Below are 21,762 nucleotides of genomic sequence, written 5' to 3' on the forward strand. Positions count from 1 at the left end.
CGGTATGGTGCTTAAAACGCCCACGGAGGAGAAACTGAAACTCCAATCATAAATTAAGACAACTGAGAAGATTTATCTGTATGAAACTTGAGAGTGAATTGTGAATCAGTGTAGCTCTCATACAGTATGCATTGCCATACTGCTCTCTCTCTCTCTCTCTCTCTCTCTCTCTCCTCTCCTTCTCCCCCTCTCTCCCTCTCTCTCTCTCTCTCTCCCTCTCTCTCTCCCTGCTGATGGGAGGAGCGCAGCGCAGCTCCTCTCTGTATAAGAAGTGTTGAACGTTCAACAAGGGATTTTACACAGCTACTCAGGAGAAACGAAATGATCTGCCCTGGAGCCGCAGCAAAATGCTGGATGGACACCTACTCCTGGGATGGTTATCGTTCACAGTTATAGTGTATCTTCTCAACTTGCCTGGACCGACCGCAGCATATTTCGGGTAAGGACTGACAAGACATAATGTGCATGATGCTGCTCTCATTGATTTGATTGGTTCTTGAAGCAGGTAACAACCCCCCCTCCCCTCTTTAAACTAACTGAAATCTACCTTTAAGATCAGATTATCCTGAAACAAAAAAACAACAACAACAAAAAAAGCATGTAGATTTATTTTATGACTTGTTTTGATTGCTTCATATCTGCGGGTCAGCGAGGTGTCACTTGGCGGCGGTTGCACAGCGCTCAACGGCCTCACAGCTGGTGGCTGCAGCAGGTTGCCTGCACATGATTTGACCTCGCTGAAGCTGCTGACAACTGCAAATTTTGTGACAAGTACTGTCAACGCGGATCCAAGCAGGCAACGAAACACTAATAAACACAGCACCTATATAGGTAGATACACGCAGCTTCGGAGTAATGTTGGCCGAGGAGAGTTCACCCCCCATTCTTTCCTTGACAATTGAGTCAGCGCCCACTGTAAAGTAACCCCTGGCACGTTTGAATGGCAGGTAGCGGTCGAGTGATTATTTTGCTGAAACACTTGTAAAATCATATCCTTAGTCGACTCTGAAAACAGCCGCGGAGCGAAAGGTGAGTGTGTATATGCCTCAGACTCAACAGCTGGTAACAATAAAGCAATCTGACTGAACTGAACTGGTGGCCGAAACGTCTGCTCAGCTTGCACAGAAAATTCCCCCATCCAGCATAAACATCACACAACTCTGGCAGGGGTTTTCTGCTGCCTCCATCAGGTTTAAAAAACACTTGGAACACGTGTTGGGAAATTAATCTTGAAAATTTAGCGTTTCATGAATCATGTCATATACACAATAATGTTTAATTTAAAAAAGAGCACAAGGGTGTATATTTCAAAGTGAGTCTTTCCCAGGGAACGCCTTGGATTTTTAGGTGTAGCCCACTATGACCTCCACTTCAGAGTGGCTACGAATGCACCGAACTCCAGTTTGTGTGCTCACATGAACTTCACTTCACAGTTTTGCTCTTAGTTACAGAAGAAACTGAAAGAGCGTTTACAGTGAAGGTCATTCAAATGAGGTCAGCATGTCAAGTGGGAGCGCAGCCATGTTTCACCTGGAACTGAAGAGTTTTGATCCAAAAAATCAAAAAAAAAAAAAAAAAAAAAAAAAAAAAGTGACTCCTAATCTTTGGCAATTTGAAAAAAGCAATATATTTTTTAAAATGATCAAAGTTGCATCTCATACAAAACATAAACAATATCTTGTTTTTTTCCTTGTGTTATCTACAAATATCTCTGCTAGATGTTGTTAGTGCTACCCTTGGCTGCAAACAACCCACACAGAGACAAATGGCTGTAGACTGCAGAGTGATGACACTTGAAGTCTTTCCAGCAGAGTCAAATTTATGGTAGGTATGGGTGTTGTGCAGGATCCAGGAGTGTTAGGTGATCTGGGAACTGTTGTGAGCACAGGAAGTGTCCCCTAAGGGCCTGTGAGACTTGTGTCTTAGACCTGTTGACCTGTTGAATTGGGTTTTACCTCCTCCTGGATGTAAAGGTTATCATGAACAAGATATATTGGTGTAAAAATCTTATAAAAAGTTAAAAAACAACAAAGAAACAGCAGTTTTCTAAATACTTGAAAACTTTCTAGATATCAAACATGTCTGATTAAACAGGATTGTTGTAGTTTACACTCAGTTTTTCATGTCTCTGGGTAGATGTTGTTCTCTTGGGTGTTACACCAAAGTGTTGGCACTCGTTTCTGGAAAGTGGGTGATGCAAACATGCTGTATGGCACCTGTAATAGCTCTGTATGATGGAAATATCTCAGCCCTTCTCAGTAAAACGTCATCATCTGTAACACTCATGCACATATCAAGTACTTTCTCTGTCTCTGACTCTGTCTGTGGTGTCAGTGCAGCTCTAAAGTTGCATTAGAAGGACAAATGTAACCCTGGTCCCTGTTTATGTCTCCCTCCCTGTTATAAAGTCGCCCTTGGCAGGGAGTATGTATTAAGGTTGACGTGCCAAATTGGCAGTCACATCAGCCTTAATGGTCTTAATGGTAATGCATATTTACTTATTCAGTTAGCACTTGTTTTCAATTCCCTCTGTCAGCCTGTTCTCTATCTGTGGCCTGTGTAGTGAAGAGAGACATGTGGTATTACAATATTCCAGATTTATTATTCCACGGCCCGGTGAGAAAGGAATATGAATGAGTGTCAGTGAATGATTTAGCCCTGCAGCTGAGGAACATGAAACATACTGAAAGAGCCTGCACAGGTGACACAGATACAAAATGTGACTGCCCTGTGGCCAACTTCCCAGAAACTCGACACCGGTGACACTCCAGCTCAGTCCTGCTTGGCTATGACTGTGGGACATACAACACAAACCTGTTCAAATAAATATTCCATGAGCACGAGGCATCCTAGGGCTCCTGGGTACTGATTTACTCAAAATAGAGGGTCAATGTTGCATACCCAATTTCCAGAGTGCGGTGGAGCGTAAGTGTAACATAAACACAATCTCTCCTGCCCATAGTCTGCGCAGCCGAGGGTGGGGTGGGATTCCTGGCGTAGTCAAGCACCCGCTTAAATTGTCATCCTTTGCCACAAGAATGTGAGCACTCATTTTCTTTCCCTCAGCCTGTTGTGGCAGGTGCTGGTTCTGCTAAATCCGTTATCATTAGAGTCTCAATCGGAGATGTTCGCTGAGCTTTCGTTACTCGACTTAATAGGTTGCAGCACCTTGATGAGATATTGTGTAAACTGTCGGAGAAGGAAGTGATTTGTTTGCTCGCTTGACCCCGTCCGTGCTCAGAGTGCTGTCTGAGAGACTCCATCGGTTTAAATTTGAGTTTTGGTAAAAGGCATGTCATTCTGTGGTCTTGTAAACTGTGCTGAATGCAAGTCCTAACACTGAGTCAAGAGTTTGTTTTTATTTAGTTCATGTGCGACATATACAGGAAGGCTGCCCACAGTCATGCAACTCAGATTTACCAATCACAGAGGCACCACAGTATCCGGAAGAAGCAAATATAGTGGTTGCTATTACTTACTATTTGATTACTGCGATATCCTTAAACACTCTATCATCAGTTTGTTCCTGATGCCCTTTCATATGGTATTATTGTTTTCAGCGCTCCATTAAGTGAGGCAGCATGCCAAAAACAACAGGCTAACAAATGGGATGTGTGTAAATTTACTGAGGAGGAGTGATTTTTCAGTGTGCAGCTGTAAAAGGTTTTTATCACTCTGCTGAATTAGTTCCTGGTGTGTATCAAACAGCAATGCGTTTTAAAGTTTTTAAAAGAGCCTCATTTCTTCAGCACAGCACAGAAATGTTACAAGTTGTTATTTAAGAGGCTCCATGTAAACATTTCCTTTGGTTCCCTTCTTTTTCTCCCCTTCCGTCCTCTGGTTTGCCTGCCTCATGTGCGTGCTGGTATCCCTGCAGTGGTTTGTGGGGAGCTGCTGGGTGATTACCACTCATTAGGAGCAGCAGAGTTAGTGTGGGCTCAGGCTGGCGTTGCCGGGCAGACAGTGGTGGCGGGCGTCTCATTACCAGGCCTTAAGGACTGATTAGCCCTGACGTGCAGCAGGGCGGGGAGCACCGTTGATAGAGGGATTTCCCAACTTCATAGGATATCCTGTGGCTACAGCCACACCTCGAAGGGTATCACTTTACCGTGAGCCAAGAAGATAGGATTCTCTCAGCACTGACGGTGTGACCGTGCAGCGTGGTGAGATCACGCAAACCTGGAGGCTTAGATAACAGACCGCATGGCCTCTGAAAAGAGAGAGCTTTGTTTTCTTTATATTTCTGTTTGATACATCCGGATTTGAGCTAAGCCGTGCTTTGCTTTGAGCACTCTGCTCCATGACATCCCTCTGGAAAGGCCTGCTATGCCCGAGGATGCCACAGGGTGGTGCAGCGTCTTCTGAGAGTGCAGGATGATCCTCAATCAGCACTTTGTAACCTTTTTGTGTAACAGTAGGAGAGTGGGAAATGAAATGTGAAAACAGCAAATGTAAAGGCAGACAGCTCTGTGTAAAAATAATTTAGGAAAAGAAAATAAGTCTACGTATTCTTAGTTGTGGTCAACCTGCATGACATGTAGAATGTGTCTTTCAACTTAAGCTTACAGAGCGAAAATTCACTTCTCATGTCTCTAAACCGTGTGATGCACAGCATTACTGTTTATTTTACAGGTTGAATCATCAGAAACTGCAGAGTTTGGTACACACCTTTGTTATGAAAGTTTCAGGGATGTCTGTGGTGGGTTGTTAAGGGGCTCATACTGTATAATTACATGGTTGTACTGAATGTTTTTGAAGATTACATGGTGTGGTAGGGCTTTTAAAATGTGTTTGGCGTGCTCACATCCGAAAGACTTACGGTTCTAGTGTCATCAGCATGCCGAAGAGACCGCAGCTAAGACATATTTGATTTTAAAAAGACGGCAGCGCCAGTTCAGTCCCAGCAGTCAGCTGTGCACTTCATTGAAGGATAGACAGAAGATATGGGAAGGAAACTCCCATTGAAGGAAACTCTTGTTGGTCAAACTGTACACTCACATGATGATCTTTGCAGATGGAGTTGGAGACATGGGCAATTTGCAAAACAGGAAAACTAATATAGACTCAAGATACTTTTAGTGGTCAGGCATTGATGAGATGATGCTAGTTAGTGCGACCGCTATGTCCTGTGTTTTCCATCCTTGACCACAGGCGAGTTTCTCTGCCTAGTTTGTGGGGATAGAAGAGACATGACGCTTCGCATGTGCCAAGATTAGCAGATTGACAAACCCTTGGTAAAGGTTTTGGGCTTCTAGAGAATATCTGTGCCTTTCTCATGTCTATCTTGAAGAGATTTCAACATATTATGAGAATAAAATAAATCTTTCCTGAGCAGGCAACATAAAATTTTGTTTTCAGTCTCATACACCTGTTTGTAAGGATTTCATCCAGGGTTAAAATATGTTAACGATACGTTTTCAAAACCACAGGGTTAGACTGTTACTGCATTTAATCAGGGCAATCATCTTGCATAAAACACAATTGTATAGAGGCCTGACCTGACATGCACTCCACTGAAATGTGTGTGTTTGCCAAATGGGTGTTATTACATAGACTAAGGTTTGCCCAATAAGGCATATTTATCCATAAAGTCTGAGCATTAGTTTGAGAATGGACACAGTCAGATGTACACTGACCTGAATGGGCCCAGACTCAGCAAACTTTCTCTGCTACAATGAACTTTTTCACTGCCTACAGTAAATGTGCACAAAAATACTCAGATGAGGGGAAATAAGAACACTTTCCACCTTAACTTGGAAATTAATGTGACAACAAATGTTTGAGCTTTAATATTTTACAGCAGATAGCAAACAAAAACTTGCATTTTAGGTCTTTGCATTTGGGTTATGTAGGCTTTTTTCACAATTAGGAGCAGGAGGAAAACTCTAATCTTTCAGTAGTAAGAGTAAATAACCGTTAATAAACTCAGCCACTTGAAGTTACTGAGGCATGAGTGATTCAAAACAGCTACTGTTTTGTTTTGGATTTCGTGGTTTGACTTTGCATGCTCAGTTTATTCACAGAAGTGCATTTGCCCAGTGTAACATAAATGAACAAAGCCGACATCACCAGTTTCTGCACGCATTTAAAATATCTACTTTGTAGAATCTGCACCAAGTTTATAGTCAAACTGTTTTCCTCCCTTACCAAATAAACGTGGTCTGGGTCTTGTGTCAGCATGTTCGAATCGGTGAGAGCCGAGTACAGTATTGTGTGCCTGAACGTGTTTGGTGCGTCGGTGCGCTGGTACAGGGCTGCTCTGTGCCATGGTGTAGGCTAGAACAGGGGAGTCATGCGGACACTGCTGCGCGCCCAATCTGTGCCAGTCACACAGTGACTATAACTGAGCTGCTGACCTTAGAAGCCTTGAGTTCTCACATAGCAGTTAAACCTCTTACCATGCCCCACACTCCCATTCCCAAACCCAGGTCCTGTAGTCCTACTGCTCAGCTACCAGCGCTTGCTTGCACTGCTGTGGATTAAAAAATTAGGCTGAGCAGTGACTTTTTCTTCTTTTTTTTATGAATTGAAAAAGAAAAATAGTTTGCTTGTGCAACCATTTGTGTGAGAATACAATGACAGGCACTTTAAATTGCTCTGACTTAAAAGGAAGTATGTCTAATGTACCATGACATTCACATTTGAAATATCAAGAGAGTACATGTACAGGAACTTGACCAGATCAGTCAATTAGTGGGAGTAGTCCGGCACGGCCTATGTGGGTTGTAAATGACCAGAAGGGACAGCAGATGACATAACATTGGGTCATATCCTGTTAAGTCATACAAGATAGCAGACTTTCCCCACTCACATTGTGAGTAGCAGTGCTTGTAGATGTTGCATTACATTCCCACTACGTAGAAAGGCTCATTACTCAACTAATAATGACTTACTAAGTCCCAGGCCAGTACCACTTTGTTTTCAAAGTCGGTTTTGTCATGTTACTGTACTGTGTCAGTCACAGCTTGTTAGGAGTAGTCACAACACCCAGTGCTTTCAACCAGTGACTAATCTTATCTTAGCCTCATACATAATCGTTTACTCTTTCCCCTATTTCTGGTTTTAATGACTTGGGGGAATGAGTGGTATCTCTATGGTGGTCAGGAAGAAAATATTGATTTTTAAATGCAATTCAGTGCAGAATTTCTTCTCTTATAAACTTCTTGTAGGTGGACATAAGCCCGGAGACTCCCCGTACCAGAGAGTTATTCGACACTGAATCATGGTTTCTTCAATTATTCAGAGTTTAAGCTGTGGAGCACATTGTCAGCCATAGTTAGAGTGGGCCAGAGGGAAAACACCACACACACTCACATTCCTACTACCTCTGGCATGGCCTGGGCTGTGATACACCAGATGGGACTTGGGCAGGGTGGTCTGAAGTTCATCCAACATTTCTGAGAAAAACACTCACTTTTTTCCCCCCCAAAAGGAGCATTTAAACGCTGTGGAGGCAGGAGGAAAAAGTGAAAGAGAGAAACGGAGATCAGCACTGGCGAGTTTAATTTCCCACAGAAACTCTAATGTTTAATTTAATGAATATTACCAATAATTTTAATCTACACAGATTAGTCTCAGGTGAGCACGGTAGTTTATATTCATGACAGTTGAAGTGTTCCAGGACACATGTTCACGTCTGTCATTGTATTGTGTAAGTTACGTTCGTAGACAGTGGTGGTTTTGTCTAGAGGAGGCTTTGTTTGGAGCCAACAGCTGGGCGGAATGATTGGCATTCGTTTAGAGTAATTGACCAGTGGGAATAGGGGTTAGTTGGGAGAAGAGGAAAAAAAAAAAAAGGAGGAGGAGGGGGGTTGGTTGTGATCAAGGAGACACCAGACCACACAATCTGCAAGTTCAGGCTGATGGAGAAACTGTGGCTTTTGTGCTTTTTTTCTGTCTGGGCGCGTTCAGCCACGACTGACTCTTATAGGTGTTGACTCAAGGTAGTAAGTACCCATATGCATGTGCACGTGCACACATGCAAGCACACATGTATACGGTAACTACATACACAAACGTAGCCAGCACCTGTTAGTCCTGTGGGGGATGGAGATGATAAACAGACACGGTGGCTGAATATTGCCAAAACACTTTGCCGCACAGTGTTTTCATCCTTATCTCTAAATCTGAAAAATAAAAATATACCAAAAAATATTTTTTTATCTCCATTAACTTGTAGTAGGAGTTCAACATTTTTACACTCATACTGCTCAAAACTAAGAGAGATTTTCCTTTGGAAACACAAAGTATCAGTTTTCTCAACGGGAGAGGCATTATTATCTGTAATATCAGTTGTATGCAGAATGTGGACGTTACCAGCTGAAGATGCCGTTTAAAGTGAAATCTCAGCGATAAGTGAAAAAACATCTACATAGAGCTGCAACTATAGCCCGACCAATGATGAATTTTTGAGGCTAATAATAATATCAATATTTGAGAGTTAAAAAACAAAAAAAACTGATAATGATATATTGGCCAACATTCATTTTTTAGATGTAAACATATAACATAAGCAACATTTTTGACAAATATCTCTTAAATTAGTTTTTTAAGAAACTGTGACCAACATATGCACAAAGAAAGAGATTTTCTCATTGCCCTCTGTTGGAAAATAATGGCTACATTGTTTCTAAATGAGCTCAAACTAATTTTTGGCATTTGTTTACACCAGTTTTCAGTTTTCTTGTTACTTATCAACAGCCATACACACTGAAACCAATATGTCTGCGTAAGCTAAATTTGACCAAAATATCATGCTGGTCATTTTTCTTGGCCAGGCTCTGACTGCAACTGATAAAAATAATAATTAACCATTCATCTGATAACTGACTGAACCAATGAACCACCTAATAAACTGTCACAAAATAGTGAAAAATGATCATCTCCATTTTCAAGAGCCCATGGTGACGGCTTTTAGTCTGACCATCAGTCCAAAACCCAAATATATTAAACTCACAATGATATAATACAGAAAAAAATAGCAAATAGCCACATTTGAGAAGCTGAAATCAGAGAATGTTTGTCATTTTTGTTTTGCGATTTTTATGAAGTGAGTCATCAATTAATCTGTGAATCATTTGTAAGGTTTGCTGCTTCAGCCTCCTGAGATTAATCTATACCACATGGACGAGCGGCCTCTGTTTATATATGGCTGTATGAGTGTATGAATAACAGCAGCAGTTACAAAGCAGTGTGTGTTTGTAGGTTATACATAGAGTGAGCGTATACATATAGGCCAAAAAACGTTGTTAGAGTGAACATGTTTTCCACTACCTAAGATTTTATGCATTATTACTCTTCCTTAACTATTTACATACCAAACTATTGAAGAACGGCCAGAATTACCCCAGAATTACCAGCTGAGGGTCACTTCCACGAGTTTAATGTAAAGCCAGAGAGGGAGTGATGACGGCAAAGTTTTAGTGCTAGTCAATGATTTCCTCGAGGGATTGATTCTGAGGCTCCATGGTGTGAAGTGAGCCGTTTTCACTAAAACATGCTGCATTGGAAAATGTATATAAAGTAAATGTCACAGGCAATGGGAGGTGCTGACATGCAGAGAGAAAGGACTAAACAAACTCCAGTGTTTAGTAAGTGAAAGACAGCGGAGGAGGCGCAGCGTGAGAGGAGGTCAGTGATGTCTGTTAGGAGTCTGTAGAGGCAAGTGTGTGAATGGAAAAAGCAAAGCTGAGCAAACACCAGCAAGAATCCCACCTCGTGTAGGATAATAATGAGTTTTATATGTTGGTGTTATATTCCATGTGTAATTGGTGTTGCTGTGCCAACACCTCAAACAAAAACACCTACAGAAAATGGTCCATGATGAGAAAACACAGAGTTTTATGCTCTTGCCTTCTAATTTATTAGGGAGTAGATAACTTGTTAGTGCCTCCACTCCACACATTTACCTTTCATGATGAAGAGACTTTATTCTGCACTTTAAGAGCTCAACTGAGTTGTCAGATTACATTTTTTTCCCCATAAAATTAGTCATTGTTATGGGAAAACACAATAATGGTTTCTATTTGACCAAAGATTTGAAGTTCAGATGCGTAATGATTTTTGTGATTCAACCACTGTACTATTTTCCAAATCTCTTTTCCTCTAAGTGAGTTGACTGAGTTCGTTCTTCAGCAAACAGCAGAGTAATATTTTTTTTTATTGCTGATCACCATATTGGAATGTGTGACCCATTTTTTTCTGTGACAGCAGGGGTCACAGTCTTGCATCCAGGGAAAATATTATCTTTAATTTCATACAAACTCGAATTTAAGAGTAATGATTGAGATCAAACTCTACTTTCAGCGTCGTAAATATGAGAAAGTGCATCCACTCATAGAGTGGGGGTCCTTTACAAATAGGGAGGAAATGGAGTCAGTGTACATCTGCGATACAATTTGACTGTTTTTTGGTCTGCCACAGAGCGGAAACATGCACAAACGCGAGCCCTGGCCAGTAGTTTCTTCTCTGGAGACGTGAAGTGTTTCTCCGCTCTCAAATCTCTCTCCTCCACACTTTGCCCCCAGGCTGTCTTTGTAACTAGCTAGAAATATGCCTTTGTTTAAAAAAAAAAAAAAAAAAAAGCCAAAGAGACAGTAGCGCTTAGATCAGTGTCATGTCATCTTTGGCCTCCCTCCAGCTTCGCTCAGACCATCTTTTTGTCTCAGACAGGCAGACGTCACACAGACAGTTGAGGGCTGTCATTCTAATGGTGTCTTTGGCAGGCATGCAGGCTTTTGGAAGATTTGACGCTGAATGGTGTTACTATGCATGTCTTACTGAGGAATGTACGCGTCATGTTGGTGGTATTGAGTAAATTAAGACCACCATTTGTCACTAAGATCTCTTTGTTGAGGTAAACAAAGTACAAATTAAAATCAACATGTGCTTGTTTTTTAAATTGCAGACCTATCTAGAAGTCTACTGCTTCCTGGTGCAGTGAGGATTTGAATATCTTGAATTTTCTTGACTTGTCTTCCTCACTGATGTTGCAAATGGAATTAGGCAGGTATTCCACGGGGCGCCATCATTCAATCCTCGTCTACCCTGCCATGAAATGTTGTGGAACGGTTGTCAGTCATTTGTAACATACTGGGTCGACTGGATTTGTTTGTTTTGGCTCTTTAAACATGTTTCCTTGGCATTGTTATTAGAGTATATTTTAACAAAGCTTGAAACAATTAAGAGTAAAATGCCAGTTATTCACAGAAACATTGTGCTCGTGCATTGTGTATGCCTCGCTCTGTACGCCTCAGACCATACATTTTTTTTCTCTTAAGTGTGTTGGGAGAGCAATCTTTGTCAAGACACAGCTTGCCAGGTTTCCATTTGAAAATTCATAGCTGTCAGACAAGTTAAGGAAAGGCAAACACACTTTGTAAAAAGGAAACCATTTGACCCAATCTGAAAGCAAATCCTGATGCTCCCTGTTTGATTTGACTGCTCAGATCCTCAACCAGGCTGTGAATGCATAGTTAAGACAATATCATATAGCATATGTGAACTATTAAGTCCACTGGTATGAAACTGAAGAGTTGAAGGGAAACATTTCAGTCAGTTATTGGACTTAATAAAACAAATCTCTTGTTAAACAACCCCTGTGACCCTCTGCTAGAGGCATATGAGTGATGACAGAATCTTCTCTGAAAAACAGTAATGAAGTCAAAAATGTAAGTAATGTAGATCACCAGTCAACACTTTTAGTACATTAACTACACCAGCGTAGACATCCAGCAGGTGCTCTGCAACTTTACAAAAATATTGAAGAATAATCTCTTTTACACTGCTTGGCTGAATTAAAGTCTGTGGCAGAGTTCCCGTTTGCTGTGGTTACTCTTCACAGTCATAGTTTTACCGTTTTTAAATTTACTATACACCTTTTTTAGACTCAAAAAGGGATGATGCTGTGACCTCATGATACATGCATCTTTTGTCTAGATTGATGATAACAAGCAAATTGGTTGTGGAAACTGAAATAAGACATATGAAAGATTTCGTAATCTTATTGTAATTTAAGTTTCAGTTTAATTTCACGTTATAATTTCCAGATTAGTACTAAGATGATTAGTAGTATTAGATTTTTCTGACTGCTTCTGTCATTAGCCTCCATTAACTGTCACGTACTGTATAGGAAATTCATTGCAAAGCTATGTGTTGTGTGTGTGTGTGTGTTGTCTTGGCTCATTTTTTACAAGGATAAAAAAAAGAAATACACTGCAACCTACAATTGATGCAAAATGTTGCAGTCCTGCATTTGATCAATGCAGCATTAAATGAGGTGTCAGTTCATGCACAAAAGTGTCCCAAGTCTGTCTGCGAAGGCACGTTGGCCTGAAGACTTGTGCTTTTGTGAGTTCTGTAAATCCATTTATTCTACAGTTTCACTTTAAGGGTGTAAAGGAGGCCAGAAATTACACATAATGAACAACTATGGTGCCAATCCTGTCAGTTGGTGTGACCAAAATGGTCACAGGCTGACAGTCATGTCCCCTGTGTGTGTTTATGAAAGTAATGCTCTGCTTTCCCCATCACAACCTCAGAACGCTGGTCGTCGGTTTTGCCAGCTATGTGGCAGTCCCCGCTTGTGTGTTTTATATACGCTTCCCTTAAATAAACTGACGAAAGGAGTGCAAGTCTACCACATGTTCTCCATACCATGTTTAGAACTGGGACTTCTGCTTGTTATATTTCAAATTGATTGCAGCTTTAAGATCTTGAATACTGGACTTTTGTGTGGGGATTCTATAACGAGAGTGTAAATCCTCCTGTGTGATCATGTTGAAACCTATACAATGCTTCTGTGAGTGACATTCCCCCCCTCAGGGTATGATATAAATATTAAACCAAGTATCCGCTGGCTACTGTTTCACATGCATGTGGTATGACTGTCACGTTCACTGCATGCCATTGATTTAAATATGTGTCCATACCAGCTGAATGCTTTATTAGTCATAATACACAATGTATAATCTCAAACTACAGTGTTGAATACTGTAGGCAGTAACCTGCTGGTGCTGTGACTTGATCAGGGTGATCAGTGAGGTCTGAACAGGGACAAAACAGTTTCAGGAACATTATGAAAAGAAAGACCTCTTCCACCTCTGTAGAGAATTTGCTCTATACACAGACACGCCTGTGTTGGAGGTTGATCTCAATCTCCAGCTAATGTTGAATTCCCCTGAACATTAACCACCGAACAGCTGAATTCATTTGAACATTAACCAAACTTTTGAGCATTATATGCCCCAGCTGTGCTTCCTGTGCTGTTTATGTAGTATATCTTTGCAACTTTTATTGTTTATCCAGGAAGGTCAGCATCCTGCGCTTTATTGGAACCTTTATCAAGATGTATCCACTCCCTCCTTGTGCACTGTTTCATCTGAGGGTGTCTTTGTGTTTGCAATCTTTCACTCTAGGTTGACAGGTAATGAACCGTTGTCTATCCTGCCACTGAACTCTCTACCAGAGGAGAACATGGGCAGGGCCCACTACAAGCTGTGCGACCGGCTCAAACTGGAAAAGAAGCAGCGCAGGATGTGCAGACGAGACCCGGGCGTAGCGGAGACCCTGAGAGAGGCCATCACCATGAGCGCCCTAGAATGCCAGTATCAATTCCGCTTTGAGAGGTGGAACTGCACCTTAGAGGGGCGCCACCGAGCCAACATACTAAAGAGAGGTAAGGGAAGATGAGTTGTTACAGATCTTTCCTTTTTCTTTTGAACTCAAAGCAAATCTGGTAGGTCATATCTCTGTTTTTCAATATTGCACACCAAAGACGCTGTATAATCAATGCATTTTACTCAATTGTGCTTAAACAAAAAACTGAGAAATAGAATTAAACTATTTGAACTTGCTGCATCTCATCTGTCACTCTCCCCCTGTGCTCCCGCAGGATTTAAAGAGACAGCCTTCTTGTATGCCATCTCCTCGGCGGGCCTAACCCATGCGATGGCCAAAGCATGCAGCGCAGGACGGATGGAGCGCTGCACGTGTGATGAAGCCCCGGACCTGGAGAACCGCAAGGCATGGCAGTGGGGAGGCTGTGGAGACAACCTCAAATACGCCAACAAGTTTGTTAAGGACTTCCTGGGCAAACGCTCCAACAAGGACCTCCGCGCACGCGTGGACATGCACAATACAAATGTGGGCATGAAGGTAAGTGTGAAAGATCAGAAGATGATGATGATGGTTTATTAAAGGGTTAGGGTCAAAGTCAACATACTCAGCCTGTGACTTAATACTATTCTAATCAATATTTTTATATTATCAATGGATCAAACATATGTAATGTGAAAGGGTCGCTCGTAATCACAAACCCACGAAGAATTATCACCTGACTCTGCAGTTCCCCTCAGCTCTCTGGCGTGTTTTAGCATGTTAGCATTTGTTTCGGTTTTACGGCCTGCAGCTTTACTGTTTTGGGTCACTCTTGCCGCTTTCATCAGCATTGTTTCCAGCCGCAGCAGACAGCTGTTTTCAGTGAAAAGACTCTGTATGCTACTTGCTTGGCACTGTGTAAATAAGCAAACGTTTGCTAATACATTTTGCCATAATAACTTTATAAAGTGATAATATGATAATGTGTTGTGTTTATAGCTTTTTCGCTGTTCCCAAGTGACCAAAAAATGAACTAATGCAGGTTTGTGTAATCTAGGTCTGGATACTGCAAACTTTCTACTGACTGTGTTACAAAGTGGAGTTGTAGAGTTGAAACAACGTGGGTACTGTTTATCAGTCAGTGAGGGTCAAACAAAAAACACTATCAAGCTGCATTATCCAGGGTTTTTGGAGCTTCAGCCCATGCATTACTAAGGATTAATGCCCCATTTACACCCGGCATTAAAAAGAAATCTGTATCTGGATATGTTATCTGGGTAAGGAAAAACACATGTTAATGGAAGATGTAAATGCACTCATTGTGATTGGAATGATGTGATCAGATGGGCCAGACAAAATTTGGAGTACAGGCTTACACTGTGATCTCAATCAGGTGTAAAAGAAATTCATACAGCGTTACCACGTTCATGAAATTTCAGCCCAGTAAGATGAAAGGTCCCTTTCATCTGGCTCTTCCTGCCAGCTTAAGGAAGCCCCACAAAAGCAACAAGTAGTAGTAATAGCTAAGTCCAAGTCTAAGTCTTCCCTCACAAAAAGTGGAAGAAATTAATGACGCCTGGATGTCACTATCCAGATATGTATCACATTTTAATACCAGGTGTAAATGGAGCCTCTGCTGGATCAATTGTGACCAATCTTGTTTTAATCTGACTCACATGATTGCCACAATCTCATGGAATTGTTCCCCTTTAAGGTCCCATTTTATTTTCCATTCATTCTTTGTCTGTGACTTTGATAGCAACAGTATTTTATTATCTGATAAGTTGTCCAAGACATTAAACTATCACTTAATTTAAGTTGTGCTAGCCAATGATTCATAAAATTTTAGGGAGTTTCATTCAAAGGAAAGAAAACAGTTAATTATACAATCATTTTACAGCAGTATATTTATTATTAATGTTCTTATATCTGTCACTTCGGCTTTTATTAAAGTAATAATTTTTATCATTTGAAAACAAAGCTGAGTTAGAGTTATAAGCCGTAAATGAGGCCAACCAGGACACACTCATAAAGAGAGCGGTTCAAATAGGGTCAGAGTTCATTTGGAGTCACAGACAGTATTTGAACAGCAATGTTGGCTGATTGCTCACATGAATCAGTTAAATGGTGGGAAAATTGTGATAATACAATACAGTCTGAGTCCTGTTTCATTATGTAGATAAACAGCAGTATGAAGTGCCAGTGCATTGTGCACCTTATCCCGGATATACTCTTATACCATATCTTAAGTCTTGCTTTTGTAACACTGGAGTTTAAACATTACAGTGCTGATACATGACTGCTGTCCAAGACAAAATACACTGTCCAAATATATAGTTAAAATGACTAAAGAGGAATTTAATATGACCACAACTGAATGACATTGATAGAGTTATACAGAGAGTATCCCAGGAGAGTAAAATTACTGAAAAAATACTATAGAGGTTCAAGCATCTCCATGAAAGCTGGAAAAAGAGAAACCCAAACTGATTAAAGTAATTGCTACTGTAAATTTGAAAGTGCTCATTAGTCAATATTTGGTTTTCACTCTCAGATTAGATATGCAATAACTCTCATTTGTGCTTTGGCACAATTCAGCAATTGTTTGTGGTGAGCAAATATGGGCTTTTCGTCTTGGAAGGGTTTTTAATAGTAAAATAAAAAAGAGGGAATGGTCTTAATCTGTCAAGCCAAAGCAAACTAAAAGTCTGGAATCTGTTACTTTTATTCGGGTTTTCTCATATTGTAGCCATTTTCATTTTGGTTTCAAAATGAATTATAGCAGAGGCACACTTCCCAAATGTTAGCAGACACAAAACTCTCCCAAAAGACCAATGCAGGCTCTTCCTTTTCAGCTTGGCTCACCAAAATCCAATCTCTCAGGAGATTTTATTTGTGATAAAAGATTTACAACATTGTTTTTGCTCTTTTTATTTTTTCGATTTGCACATGTAGTGAGGTGTACCGCATTCGGGATGAATTCCCACACGGAGGACGAAACTGGAATGTGCTAGTCTCTGCATCCCCCCCGACATTTAAAAGCTGACCTATCAAATTTTCTTGACCTGCTGGTGTGATGAATATGCACTTCCTGTTCCCCGATCTCTTTTGCAGTCTGAGAAAAGTACTGTAGATGTTATCCAAACCCCACCTAAGACAATGTGTTATTGTCATCCATTTTCACACACACACTGCTTTTCGGCATTGTGGTTGATTCTCTGGCGAACTTTGGCTGTCTGCTAAGAGGTCAAGTACTGCTACAATAATGAGTAGAGGTGTTTTTAGCTGACAACCTCTTTGTTTCACTTGCAATTATGTATGATTTTAGAGAAGAGACGACTTTCTTTCTCCTGCCAACTGTTTGCATGACTTACTGTCTGTGTTATGACATAATTATCAAGATTCGGTTGATCAACTCTGGGTTTAGAGAACACATTTACAGTAAAAGGACAAGAATAGCGCCCAGTGTCTAAATATTTGAGTCTTCTCTTTCTCATGGCTCTCTGAATGAATCATCTGTTATATAGTGCTTCTTAAAAATAACCTCCCCTCACTTACCGTAATAACAGTTATTTAGTTTAATTAAAATGTCATCCGTGGTTATCATAAACAAAATCAATCCTCCTACCAACTATTATTCACTCACTCTTTTATGTGAAGCCTTAGACAAAATGTTATATTGTTCCCCTTGGAATTATTTTGATGATAGTTCATGAGCAATAAGTGAAGCCTTGGACTTTTCCCTTTTGTTATGATATCAAAAAGAGCAGTGAGTATAATAATTTTCCGTTGTGTCTCTATATTCCTCCCAAACCGCTGCGCTGCACCCTAATAGTCTAACTGTGCACATATTTGGGTAATTTGGCCCTTTGAAATTCTGCAAAGGCACGTTAATTTACATAGCTTTCATTATGTTCCTTTAATGTGTCATGGCAGTTAACAGTATTTCTCTGTCTCTGAACCAGGTAATCAAGGCCGGAGTGGAGACCACTTGCAAATGCCACGGTGTCTCCGGCTCCTGCACTGTCCAGACCTGCTGGAGGCAGCTCCTGCCCTTCCACGAGATCGGCAAGCAGCTGAAGCAGCGCTACGAGACCTCCGTCAAGGTCGGAAGCTCCACCAACGAGGCCACAGGGGAGGGAGAAATCTCCACAGGCCGCAACCAGCAGCAGCAACAGCAGCCGCAGCAGCAGCCCCTGCCTGGCCTGAATGACCAGATCCCCCGCACTATGGACTTGCTCCACATCGAGGACTCACCCAGTTTCTGTAGACCCAGCAAGTACTCGTTGGGCACTGCAGCCCGAAAGTGCTACAAGGACAAGAACTGCGATGCTATCTGCTGCGGGCGAGGCCATAACACTCAAAGCCGGGAGGTGACCAGGCCTTGCCAGTGCCAAGTGCGCTGGTGCTGCTACGTCGAATGCAAGCATTGCACGCAGAGAGAGGAGGTCTATACCTGCAAAGGGTAACCCAGTCACCTGTCAGCCCCTATTTGGCCTACTGACCAGTGGAGCAAGTGAAAGATGAGAGAGGAGTCGTCAGTTTGTTCTCCAACAAGGTTTTTCTCCTGCTGTCAGAACAGTGTTCTACAAACAAAGGAGAGCGAGCCAATGGAGAGGCAATAAGCACTTTGAGGGATTTCTGTGGGTTGGGGTTCAGAGGTCCTGTTGGGTTTGCAGAATTAAAAACCTTCTCAGACAACTGGGTCAACATCTCAAGCTTTTTTTCACGGCGCTGCCTTGAAGAGAGAAGCTTCTACTTTCCTAATTAAAAAAAAAATGTCCAACTGCATCTTTTCACAAGAAAACAGAGATTAGTGTCCAGTTAAAAGCGGATCCAAGACAAGGACAGTAACACCTACAGACTGGTTTTAGGGCCTTGCCCAAAGAAGAATGGTGTGTGTGTGTTTGTGTTTGTATTTGTCACTCTTTTCGTGTGTTTGTATGTGAGCATTTAGTAGATAGCGAGGGGGAAAAGGGGGGTTTGAATGACGACTTCTATGGCAACGAAAACCATATTCAGAGACTGCTACAAAAAGACAGGGTGTAAGAATTACTCTACACGCACATATTTACACTCACACACATTGTGTGTTTGCATATGTATGTAAATAAATTCAGTTATATTGTAATGATATTATACAAGCCACTTATCTTACTATGTTAAAAACAAACCACTAACCACACAAATCTTTCGTTGTTTGTGTGCTCTCGCTTGTTTTTCTTCGTAATTTTTGACAAGGCCCTTTGGAAAGCAGCACACTTGTGTCCGTCGTCTTGCTGTGGATAATTTATAGATCCTTTGGGACTACTCCTTCACAGGGAGAAAAAAATCTCAATTCTTTTAAAACTTTTTTTTTGTAATAATATAATATGAAGCTTTTAGGCGATGCATTAACAGAAAATAACTAAACCAGTCAGTTTAGGCTATTCTCGGCCTTGAGCGTACCAGTGTTCAGGGAATAACTTAAACCACTATTACTATTTGGAAAAAATGGAGAGAAATAGTGCAAATGCGAATGATATCCAAGTTGGAGATGACAGTGGCCTTGTTATTATAGCCAACTTCAGTGCAACAGGTGATCACTTGACCAGCAAACGGTCCACGTGTAACTCAGATCAAAAAATTGTGGAGCTCTCTGGAGCTTAAATCTACTTATTAGGATTTTGTTTAACTTTGGCTACTTTGAAGTTGTAAAGAAAACTGTGGAGAACTGGAGGAATGTAGCCCCCTACCATTTCACATCCTTCTTTCCTCTTCAGCTGCCACGATTTGATTGAGCCATATTCAACATGTAGACATGCAGCATGTACAGTAGGAACCGCGTCAGTCCAAAAAGTATGGGGCAAAAGAGACGGAAATCTAACTTGACATGTCTGCAGAATTGCTCAAGTGAAGATAAATGCGCAAGCTTCATAGCTAATATATATTTTATAAGACTAATATTTGTGTCATGTTTAGCAAATCTGCTGTCTTCATTCAGAAGACAGTGAAGTTTTTATAATGCATTAGTTGATTTTTCACGTTTTATACTTGTTGCCTGGCACACAGTGACACAGTTAACATAAAGCAGCATAATGAACCCTGCCATGTAACTACAGTGACAGTTAAAGACCATGAAGATGACACACAAACAATGCAGACAAGAATTCATTGTATTCTCAGCACTTAGCTTCTGGGAACATTATGTTATAATTCATAAGATATAGGACCTTATATGCCTTGTTTTAGATGGGTGTGAATTAACTACTGAGTGAGGGACCCAGCTTTGTAATATAGCGCCATTCACGCACTGAAGCCCCAAAGCCCTTTAAAGTATTTAAAGATCTGTATTTATCAATACAGTGCAGTGCAGACTCTTTTTTTTAAAAAAATGTAAATAGCAAAGGTTTCTTCTCCTGTGGTATATAGACAAAAGTGAGGCACATGTTTAATCTCACAAGCAACAGAAATTGGTAGCAATAAGAAACGTTAGACATTTGTGGTGGTGCACCATAAATACAGCGAACAACTGCTGTAGCAAGATGGTTACAGATTGTAATCAGAGATACTGCACCATGCCAAACATCCGAAAAAAAAAAGGCTTTTACCTTCAACAGACAGTTTAGTCTTTAAAGATGATTATCACAATATTTGAAATTAAACCACCTTCAGCAAAACCATGCTTCAGGAAGAGAGCCTTGCATGGGTTATTTGTCCTGGGGAGATGAATTCCAAGCATTTTGATATGAGGAGGCATGCCAAATAAAGACTGGTCAAAACATATACATAGAACTTTGCACGCTACATGGAAACCATAATAGCTATGCTGAGACTCGAAGCATAAATGCCTGCTTCCCACAGCTTTTGGTGTGTGCGCTCTCAACACACTCCTCGGCCCAAAAACACTGAGGTTCTCTACTATTGAATGGACTCAAAACAGGCATGACAGGAATACCAAATGCTCACCGAGTGCATTTTTGTTTGTTTATAGATTGTATATAGGCCTGAAATTCCTCCCGTGAAAGAGGAGCATGATGCAGCAGTCAGTCGGTTTTTAGATGTTGTTGTCACACTCGTCCATATTCTCAAATCCAAAACTCTGCACTGTTTAGTTGTCAGTGGATCATGTACAAAATTCTATTTTGTAGAAAAAAAAATAAAAGATAAATTATTTTTAAATATATTATGAGCATGTGTTTAGTGTAAATAACGTCAAAGTCTAAATTGATTTTATATCCTGTATTTTTTACTCTGTTTTTTCTTTTTGGGTGTTTGTTCCTTTTGGGGTGGAGGCTTCAAGAAGCAGTGTATACTTTAAACATATTTCATTTCATATCTCAACATTTGCTGTTATCTAAGCACTAAGAAATCCTAACAAATTTAGAAATCGACTCACATTGAACTGGCTTTTATTCATGCGCACGATCACGAGACATTTCTGCAAGTATTCAAACAAAATCACAGTCATCAACGATATTTTTTATAGCATTTGATCTGTTTGTATAATCTTCTATTTTGTGAAAAGGCTCTTGGCTTTGTAATGTTGGTTATCACCATATGATACGGTATAAACTGCTAATGTTGATGATTGTGTCACTTTTACATGTACAAGTACTTTTTGTTAGGATTTGTACTGTGCTTGTAAAACAAAGATGAAAACACACAACTGTGTATTGCCCTTTGTGATGATACTACACCAACAAAGCTTTGTCCATGTTCACTTATTCATGTCTTATGGGAACCCTAAATTATTTTCCTCTACCTCATGTGTATAGCTTGTAGGTATAAACAGATCACAAATGACTGGTAAGAATGTATTTAAGTTATTTAACATCTTTGTATAACAAAGGCGAAAAAAATCTGAAATAATAAATGAATTTTTAAATTATGTCATGTGTGGTTTTATTCTTCAGTGACATTTGGTTAGTTAGTTTAATAAGTAGATCACCCCTATGTCAATGTCATATGATAACAATGAAATTATAATATTTTATTTGTGATTTTGGAACATTGATGTGTAGTGCTGACATGTTTATTTTTTATTGATTATTATCAACAAAAAAATAATCAACAATTTTGGAAAATAATCTAATTATCCATTTATAAAGCAGCAATGAATGCTCTTCAACAGGCTTCTCAAAAATCAGCACTTCTTTTCTTTAAGTTTTATATCTTTGTAAATTG

General features: G+C 40.4%; 1 protein-coding gene across 1 annotated transcript; it reads left to right on the forward strand.

The window, feature by feature from the left end:
• Nucleotides 1–294: 294 nt before the first annotated feature.
• Nucleotides 295–21,433, forward strand: wnt9a (wingless-type MMTV integration site family, member 9A). The gene is made up of 4 exons (XM_042429005.1): nt 295–439; nt 13,416–13,675; nt 13,892–14,154; nt 17,562–21,433. The coding sequence occupies exons 1-4, from the start codon at nt 348–350 to the stop codon at nt 18,063–18,065; spliced, it is 1,119 nt and encodes a 372-aa protein (XP_042284939.1). The 5' UTR covers nt 295–347; the 3' UTR covers nt 18,066–21,433.
• Nucleotides 21,434–21,762: the final 329 nt, after the last annotated feature.

This window comes from Thunnus maccoyii, chromosome 12 (assembly GCF_910596095.1).
Source record: "Thunnus maccoyii chromosome 12, fThuMac1.1, whole genome shotgun sequence".
Lineage (NCBI taxonomy): Eukaryota > Metazoa > Chordata > Actinopteri > Scombriformes > Scombridae > Thunnus > Thunnus maccoyii.